We start from the raw sequence: 9,677 nt of genomic DNA on the forward strand, positions 1-9,677 counted from the left end.
GGCTATTGGCCCAGAGCCATAGGTGCACAGTGCACACAACTTCTGACACACATTGGGCCACCCAATATTCAAAATTTCAAACCACCCAACAAACAGCCATGCGTTCAAAACTTTCAAATCCTATCTAACCTTTCGTAACCAAAAAAAATAATAATAATAATAATTCGAAGAAAATAAAAAAGAAAAAGAAAAACCGTGTTTGCCAGCTGCATTTTACCTGCCAGATAGACAAAAAAGAAACAAAAATAAAACACCCACATCCGCTCCCCGCTTCCCATCTCTAAAATCAACGGTTCAAACCCCACTCTCAATTCCATCCAACGCTCCAAATTCCATCACTGAAATCCATCTCCCTCCCAACGCAATTATCGGCCCCCCTACTGACTCTCTAAAAAAGCCCCCCCTCCCCCCCCCTTCTCCCCAAATTAGCCTAGCCTCTCATAAACTCAAATTAATACCCCACACACACACACACACAACGCACAAACGCAAACACATTCTCTCTCTCTCTCTCTTCAGATCTAAAATCGCTGATTTCTCTGAGTCTTATTTGGGTTCTTGAAGACTGACAATGGCGGTGGCACCCTCGGCTCGCGAAGAGAACGTGTACATGGCGAAGCTTGCCGAGCAAGCCGAGCGGTACGAGGAGATGGTGGAGTTCATGGAGAAGGTCTCGGCGGCGGTGGAGAGCGAGGAGCTCACCGTCGAGGAGCGCAACCTTCTCTCCGTCGCGTACAAGAACGTGATCGGCGCGAGGCGAGCCTCGTGGCGCATCATCTCCTCGATCGAGCAGAAGGAGGAGAGCCGCGGCAACGAGGACCACGTGTCCATGATCAGGGACTACAGATCCAAGATCGAGTCGGAGCTCTCCAACATCTGCGACGGAATCCTCAAGCTCCTTGACACCAGACTCATCCCCTCCGCCGCCACCGGCGACTCCAAGGTCTTCTACCTCAAGATGAAGGGCGATTATCACCGCTACTTGGCGGAGTTCAAGACCGGCTCCGATCGCAAAGAGGCCGCCGAGAGCACCCTCACTGCCTACAAATCCGCTCAGGTCAGATCTTAGGGTTTCTCATTTCTATCTCTCGTATCTTATATACAATCATATTTATACATTCGATTTAAATGCAGATCTATTATGCTTAGCCCCTAGGGAGTTAGGGTTTGTTTGGATCCAAAATTTAAATGCATGTTATTTCATTTGAGAAATTTGTGCGTAATATATATATTGATTTTGAGGACCCTTACTGTTTTAATTAAATCTGATTTCTTATTTATTTTCACTTCCTTGTTGTTGTTGCATATATTTAAATTAATTTGGTATAATTTTATTTCCTGCGAATAATTTTTTACAATATATTTCATTGTTATTTGTTTGGTTTTGCGAATTGTTCGACGATTTTCATTGAATGTAGGTTTGTTTATGCAGGATATTGCAAACACTGAGCTGGCTCCTACACATCCGATCCGGCTTGGACTTGCTCTGAACTTCTCTGTGTTTTATTATGAGATTCTGAATTCACCGGATCGCGCTTGCAACCTTGCTAAACAGGTTGGGAAACCTGAATTCCGTATCACTTTGTATATATTGTCTTACATTTGATCTAGATTGTTCATAGGCTAGCTTCACAGGTTAGGCAATGGTTTGTTTGGTTTCGGAGTTGTGTTGTTTTGGGAAGACTAGTAGAGTCATGTGTGTTGCTTATTAGTGCCTTTTTTCCCCCCTGTGCCAATCAGGCTTTTGACGAAGCAATTGCTGAGTTGGATACCCTGGGCGAGGAGTCGTATAAGGATAGCACTTTGATCATGCAACTTCTCCGTGATAACCTCACTCTTTGGACCTCTGACATGCAGGTTTAGCACCTGAACCTTATTTTAAAGCTATATCTTTGCTCTCTTGCCTTCATTGTTGTTTTTATATCCAATCTTATGTTGGTTCTGCGTTAATTTTGGTTTCGGTGTAGGATGATGGTGCTGATGAGATCAAAGAAGCAGCAGCAGCAGCAGCACCCAAGAACGATGAACAGCAGTGAACCATGGGTTAGAGTTGAGCTTCTCCTCTATGTGTTTTTAATAGGAGAAGGTGCTTGGTACTAATTTCGCCGCTACTCTGAATTCGTAGGCATTCTTGTTTATTGTTACTGAATGGTGAAAGCTCCGGGGTTCTTTTAGCTTATCCTATCAAATTACATGTGTTTTCTGGATGCGCCTTGTTTTTCTTGAAGATATTTATGCCTTTTGTTTTTCCCATCTTGGGCATTTTATTTTGTTTTTTCTTTTCTATCAGTAGCTTCATAATGTTTTCGGTTTCCCACTTGAGGGAATTTATCATAGTCTAGTTTGATTGGTGTTTCTATTCTGTAAGATCAAAAGGTGCATTGATATATTTATTGGATGTTTGATGATTTGCTTTCAGTCTATACCCCCATGAGCGTAGTAAATTTGTTTCCATTGTACTTGTCTTGGAATTTTCACTAATTTCCTGCCAACTCTCTTCTCCCCTCAATCCAAACATGCCATAAATCTAATTCGTTAGAAACACTAAAATATATCAATCAGATGAGTCACAAGACACTTGATGCTTAACTTTCATAGTGTCTAATTTTCTATGCATAGGGGCGGCTTGCTAAGTGCACATTTTCTAGATAGGCTTTGATTCGCTTTTGCTTTGAAAATAATAATTGTGATGGACTGCGATTGGCATCCAATGAAATAATCGTTGGACTAGGCGCTGAAGCTTGTCAATTATGATAACTGTATGGATTGTTTGACTGATTATAGTATTAGTCTACATATAAAGAGGCATAATCATCACTGCCTTCTGGTATTATGCTAATAACTTGTCTTGATCACCTTTTACTAAAATCTAAAGATGCACGATGTTTACAAGCGCAATTGTATTACTTTCTTACTCCGCACAGTTATTGGCATCTGTGTGTCGCCTAACCGGTCCCACTCGGTTGACACGAGATTTGGTAATTATCAAATTCTAAAAGTCATTGATGGCTTGATGCAGTTCAAGATTTTGATATTTTGGAAGAGTTTGGTGGGTGTTAGAGCAGTGTTAGAAGAATCGCATCAGCTCTGGTAAAGTTTTGCAAAATATATAAAGTAGTTTATTTTACACATTGATTTAAAAAATACCCATATTAGTGGGTGTAATTGTGCATATATGCATAATTAGGTCAGTGAGAGAAAGGAGCAGTGAATGAAGAAATAATAAAAAATTGTAAAAAGAGTTTTAAGGTTGGGTTTACTTGTGATCTTTTGCATTCATGTGACACCCCTGCCCCGTCTCTTTTTAATTTTTTGGGTTTGGATCTGTCCCTAAATTCCCTAGAACCCCACATATTGTCCATACCAAATAGTCTGTCAACTAACCATAATTCCCAACCAAAGTTGATGACATGCTGTCCATAAAATTTCCAGGTTCCTTTGTTCTTTGTTTCAGCCCCTTTTCGGCCCTTTAAATCCAATCATTTTAGGATAAAAACCGTTGCAAACTCACAAACTCAGTTGGTTTTTTTTTTTTTTTTTTTTAACGTATAAAAGCGTGCATTAAAGTGCGTGTACGAAACATTACTCATCTTTTTAAGCCAAAATCAAATTGAATAACCTAAACACGTAGTTCTATTGTTCTAAACCCTAGAACCTGGACTTTAAACTTGAAGTCCATCGCTTTCGTGGACAGCTTTTATAAATGTGTGACATTGATTTGATGTGGAGCAAGTTGGGAGGGCTTAGGGTTTGGAAAATCCCCATCTCAATATATATAAAAAATAACTAATGGTCTCGGGTCCACTTTGATTATTTTCTTTAAAATTGTACAATATTTACGCTCTGTTCGTTTTGCTGAAAAACTTTCTGTAAAGACAACTTTTCACATTTTTTAGTGTTTGGTAGCACAAAAAAAAAAAAAAAATGATCAACAGAAAACGATCTTTAGTCAATGGACAATCCTAATAAAAATAAAGTTTGTTTTTTATAGCTTGTTTTCCAAATTTTTTTTTTTTGGAAAACACACTCTCTCAGTACGCTCTCTCACTCTCACTCTTTCTCTTTTCCCTTTTCTTTTTCTTTGCTCACACCCTCACTGTCACTCATTCTGGTCTCTTCTCTTCCATAGATCTCTCTCCCTCACTCTCTCTCCATATTTCTCTTCTCCTTTATAACATAGTTCTTTGAGTAGATTTTTTTCCCTTATTGCTCAGTAATTATTTCATTCCTCTCTACCAACTTGCAAAAGAGAACATATTTATAGCGGTAATTATTCATTCCTCTCTAGCAAAATCCCAATTCTTTACTTTGAATTTCAAACTCGATTTTATTTTTTTCTCAAAGAAACTTTTGGTTTGATGGATTCTATGTATAAGTTATTTTTGCACATAAAAGTACTAAAAAAATAAAAGAAATAAAAAATAAAAAAGAAGAAAGAAAGAATGAATGAAGTAAAAGATGGAAATTTTAAACATAGTGCCTGTATGACTCTAAATTGCTTTTACATAGGATAATCTTTTTTGTTGATAGATACATTATGTAGATACTATGTAGTGATGATATATTATGTAAATACATTATATAAATACATAATTTTGAGTAATATTAAAGACTTCTGGTTGACCATAATAGACAATTAGTGTACCAGCAAAAAGAGTAGACAATGAAAAGTTATTGTTTTTTTGTACTTATTAAAGATGTATTCTCCTGTCAATTTAATGTATGATGTGTGTGTGTGTTCATTCTTGGTTTTTTATTTTAGTTTAATATTGATTACATTAGATAGTTTACATAATACGCATGTTTTAAATTACACAAGAAATATAAAAAATTAAAATTAAAATTTGCATACCAAATACCAGAAAACATTCTCAAGCTCATTTTCAAGGTCGTTACCAAACACTGGAAAATGATATATTTTTCTAGAAAATATTTTTTGGAAAATGAGCCATTTTCCAAAGAAAACGTTGATGCTGAAACAAACAAAGCGTTATATAAATGGCTAATAGGTGTGTGGAGAACAGCTATCTGACCATATTTGTCATAAAATAGAGATTATTTGCCTAGGGCAAGGAACCTGTGAAGAAGCCAAGCCTAAGGCCTTGAAAAGCTAGCTTAAGATTAGAAGCCCAAGCAAGCCAAGAAAAAAGAAAAAAGGCTTCATCCACTCCAAGCCCCTAAAAATTAAGGATGGCAACCCTAATAAGAAGTTAATGGATCGTCAGAGCATCCCCAATAGGCTCTCTAAAGCCAAATATAGAGAGTAAACACATTAAAAAAAAAAACTTTCAACAACCTCTCTATGTCCAAATTTTTTTTTAGATTTGCTATAGTAGCTCTCTTGACATGGAGAGTACTGTAGCAATTACTGTGGCATCTCTAAACAATATTCACCTAGTTGAATAAAAAAATAATTCTTTCTCTCTCATCCCTTTTCTCTTTAGAAAAAACTCTCTCCTCATCAGAAAACAACGGTGAAGCACAAAATCGACGAAGCTCTCAATCAAAATACAAACTCAAATCACAATTTTAAAACTAATCAAATTAGAACAAAAAAGAAAAAAGAAAAAAAAGAGCAAAGTTGACCTATCTGAGCCTCGGTGGGGAGGAGGACATGCACTGGTGGGACGAAGTGCTAGAGAAGAAAAGAAAAAAGAAAAATGAAGACAGAGCTCCAGGCGAAGTGCTGCTAGAGAAGAAAAGTGAGGATAGAGCTCCAGACGAAGTGCTAGAGAAGATAGAGATAAGGGAAAGGTATGGAGGAGAAAAAAAGAGGAAAAATAAAAGAAGTAGAAAAGAAACGTGAGGATGAAAAAAAAAAAAGAGATAAGGGGAATATAAAATAAAGAATAAGAAATTAAAATTGAGAAATGCTAATACAATATTTTCACAATAAATCTTAAGTGGTGGGTTGTTACTAACTAATACTGATGAAAAAAAATATTTAAGTGATGTGTTCAAATTAAAATCAGTAATAACTTATCACATATGATTTATTGTGAAAATATTGTAAAATATTAAGAGAGTAACATTTCTCATTAAAATTAGATGAATGAAAGAAGATTGAAAAAGAAATATTAAAGAAAGAATGAAGAAATAATATTTAAATGAAATAGAGAACATGATAGAGAGTCAGTTGGAAAGTGTATTTGAAAATATAGGTAGATAAAAGGTAAAATGAACTGTTCACTCTCTAAACAGTACAAAAATTTGAAAAGATTGCTGGAGATGCTCTCAAACTAAAAATGGTAACATAATACATGGGTTATTAAAAGGAGTTCAATAAGCATCTCCAATAGATGAGTTAAAACCAAAATCTTCTCTATTTTAGAGAGTACAACCTAAAAACACAACTCCAACAGTCTCTCCAAAGTTCAAAAAGTGTTTTGGTAATGAATGGTAACTCTCTCTTTGTCTAGAGTGCTACTATTCATTAGCAAAAGAATTTATTTGAATAAAATATTCAACCCCATCTCTTTCTCTCAAGTAAAAAATTTGAAACAAGTACATAAAATTAAATTAAAAATGATTATTTGAAATGAGATAGAGAAATTGTAGAGAGTTTGATAGAAAGTGATAGGGTATGATAAAATGCAACTCTAGCGTCGTCCATGAAGGTCGTCTAGGACAAGACTAGGAAAGCGAATGTTGTAAGAACCTCGTCTTGGGAAATTGTCCTTGAAAGGAAGATGCTTGGACGAGGTTCTCATGGCCATGTTTTCCAAAACGTCATCTCGTTCAAGGAAGCCATCAGCCTCGTCCTGAATAAGGTTGTCCACACAGGAACGACCTCCCTTAGAAACGAGATACGCTTGGCAAGAGGACCTCTAGATAAGGATAACTGGACGATCCTTGACACTTAGAAAAATTCTTGAGTATGTACAACAACTCCGAATCATGAGCATAACTTCCAGTGACCGTTACGTGAAAAAAATGTTACTCCTAAGCAGTTATAGAGGTTACCTGAACCCTCACACCTCCTCAAATTCAGGAGAGGTTACAAATCTAATAACTGCTCTTAGGACACTATATAAACGCTCATTCAAACCAGACAAATGTACGTTTTTATTTTTTCCAAAAAGTTGGAACTCCGAAATTATACAGAGAAAACTAACTATGCCATCGGAGGGTTCTTGGTCGACAACCCCGGTCACCTTTGATTACTTTCCTTTCTTTTTTAGACCACCAAGACAACAAGTAGTCCTTTCAAATCCGAAGCATCCAGCCTACTGATTTTTCTTCGCATCATCAGTTGGCGCCGTTTGTGGAAAAAGTGTTTTCTTTTCGTTCGATTGATTGTTTTCAACAATTAGCCTTTCCTAGACAAAAGGTTGAATGGTTCTAACAAGATCAAGGGCAACCAGCCCAAGCCACCAGGAGAGTAGGGATGCTTCTAGTAATCCCTTTAGCGATCGTCAGTCAGCGCCTGTCATGCAATCGCCTTCTGTTCAGCACATACAGTCCATGGCTGCTGCTATGGCGAAATTGACCTGTCAGAATCAAAAGTTGAACATGAAAATCAATCTAAGGAGGCAGCGCCATGATGGGCACATGGAAGGATAAGCCCAGAGTCAGGAAGGTGGAGGAGAAAATGTTGAGTCGAAAAATCAGACAAGGGGTACTGCTTCAAGAAGAGTGCCACACTTGGAGAGGGAGATGGACCAAATGAGAAAAGCCATGGATGAAATGGAGAATATGACGTGGGAGAACCCCGTGGATGATTTAGTTCACCGAATGGACTCCCCTTTCACGGCTTCCATCAATAGTCATCCTCTACCCTCGAAATTTAAAATGCCTTCCTTGGATTCATATGATGGAAATCGTGACCTGTGTGATCATATCGCTACCTTCAAGAAGACCATGCACCTCCAAGGGGTCCCGGGCAAGATTATGTGTAGAGTTTTCCCTACCACACTTAAGGGACCAGCGCGGGTGTGGTTCAACAAAATACCCCTAAATTCTGTAAGTTCATTTGAGGAGTTGAGTAAGTTGTTCGTCAATAATTTTATTGGGGGCAATGCCACAAGCATTCCTCTTCTAGTTTGCTAACTATAGAACAAGGGGAAAATGAGAGTTTGCGGTCCTTCAATTCCCGGTTCAATAGAGAAACTTTGACGGTGGATGAAATGGATGACAAGTTGTTATTGGCTGCCTTTTACAATGGAGTCAACTCTGACTTGTTCATTCATAAGCTCTATGAATAGGAACCTCAGACTATGGCCAAACTCGTCCACTCGGCTCAAAATTTCATGAATGCTGAGGACGCTATCATAGCCAAGAAGAGGAAGAGAGCAGAATGCTCGGAAGCAGGTCACCAACGTTATCCAGATCAGGGTCCTCCTCCAAAGAAGGCTCGGGTAGAAGAGAAAAAAGAAAAGGATGGTAAGAAGACGAATTCCTCAGCTAGAAATCAGCAATACACACCCCTGAATATGCCATTAGAGTATGTGCTTATGCAGATCAAGGATGATCCGTCCTTGAAGTGGCCAGAGAAAATGAAAGGAGATCCTAACAAGCGTAATAGGAGCAAGTATTGCCACTTTCACAGGGACCATGGGCACGACACGGACGAGTGTTTTGATCTGAAGTAGCAGATAGAGAATCTTATTAGGCAAGGGAAGTTAAGGAATTTTCTTGGTCGAGATCAAAGAGATGAGAAGCTGAAAGCCAAGGTGGAAGAGTTATCACGACCCCCACTTGGAGAAATCAGGGTTATTATAGGAGGAACCTCTGTAGTTCAGTTGTCCAAGTCGAAGAAAACATACTTGAAGGTGGTGCAAAACGTCCAACTGTCTGGACAACCTCCAAGGACGAGGGAAGCAGATGAGCAAGCCATTACGTTCATGGACGAGGATACTGGACGAGTTCACCACCCACACGATGACGCGATAGTTATTACCCTACTCATTGCTGACTATATGACCCGGAGGGTGTTGGTAGACAATGACAGTTTGGTGGACATTCTGTATTACCCCGCCTTCCAGCAAATAAGGCTAGGATGAGATCAACTCTGACCAACGAATTCTCCATTGGTGGGATTTGAAGGAATGAAGGTGCAGCCTGTAGGCATCATCACATTACCAGTAGTGGTTGGAGCGTATCCCCAGCAGATAAACAAAGACGTAAACTTCCTTGTTGTTGATTGTGCATCATCATATAATGCTATTATTGGAAGGCCAACTTTGAATAGTTGGAAGATGGTAACCTATACTTATCATTTGTCTGTCAAATTCTCGACCGAGCACGGGGTGGGCCAAGTATAAGGAGATCAGCTAGCCGCCAGAGAGTGCTACCTAGCCATGTTGGCAATGGACGAGCATGTACAAACAATGAGCATATACGAGAGAAGGATTGCAGCCGAACCCACTGAGGTGTTAGAAAATGTCCCTTTGGACGAGAGCAGACCCGAGAAGTTCACTAGAATTGGAGCAAACATGGAAGAAGAGGCAAAGTATACTCTGGTCTAGTTTTTGAAGGAAAGCCTTGATGTCTTTGCATGGAGTCATGAAGACATGTCGGGTATTGATTCGAGTGTCATTACTCACTGTCTAAATGTGTGTCCCTGCTCCAAACCAGTGCGTCAGAAGAAAAAGGTTTTTGCTCCTGAATTAGACAATGCCATCAAAGAAGAAGTCTAGAAGTTGATTATTGCGGAGTTCATCCGAGAAGTTTATTAT

At 38.6% G+C, this 9,677-nt stretch overlaps 1 protein-coding gene across 1 annotated transcript; it reads left to right on the forward strand.

The window, feature by feature from the left end:
* Positions 1-333: 333 nt before the first annotated feature.
* LOC142613297 (14-3-3-like protein) lies at positions 334-2,423 on the forward strand. Its single transcript, XM_075785586.1, has 4 exons — positions 334-1,057; positions 1,433-1,555; positions 1,741-1,857; positions 1,968-2,423. Exons 1-4 carry the CDS (start codon positions 572-574, stop codon positions 2,034-2,036), a joined length of 795 nt encoding a protein of 264 aa, XP_075641701.1. The 5' UTR covers positions 334-571; the 3' UTR covers positions 2,037-2,423.
* Positions 2,424-9,677: the final 7,254 nt, after the last annotated feature.

Source organism: Castanea sativa, chromosome 10 (assembly GCF_040712315.1).
Source record: "Castanea sativa cultivar Marrone di Chiusa Pesio chromosome 10, ASM4071231v1".
Classification (NCBI taxonomy): Eukaryota; Viridiplantae; Streptophyta; class Magnoliopsida; order Fagales; family Fagaceae; genus Castanea; species Castanea sativa.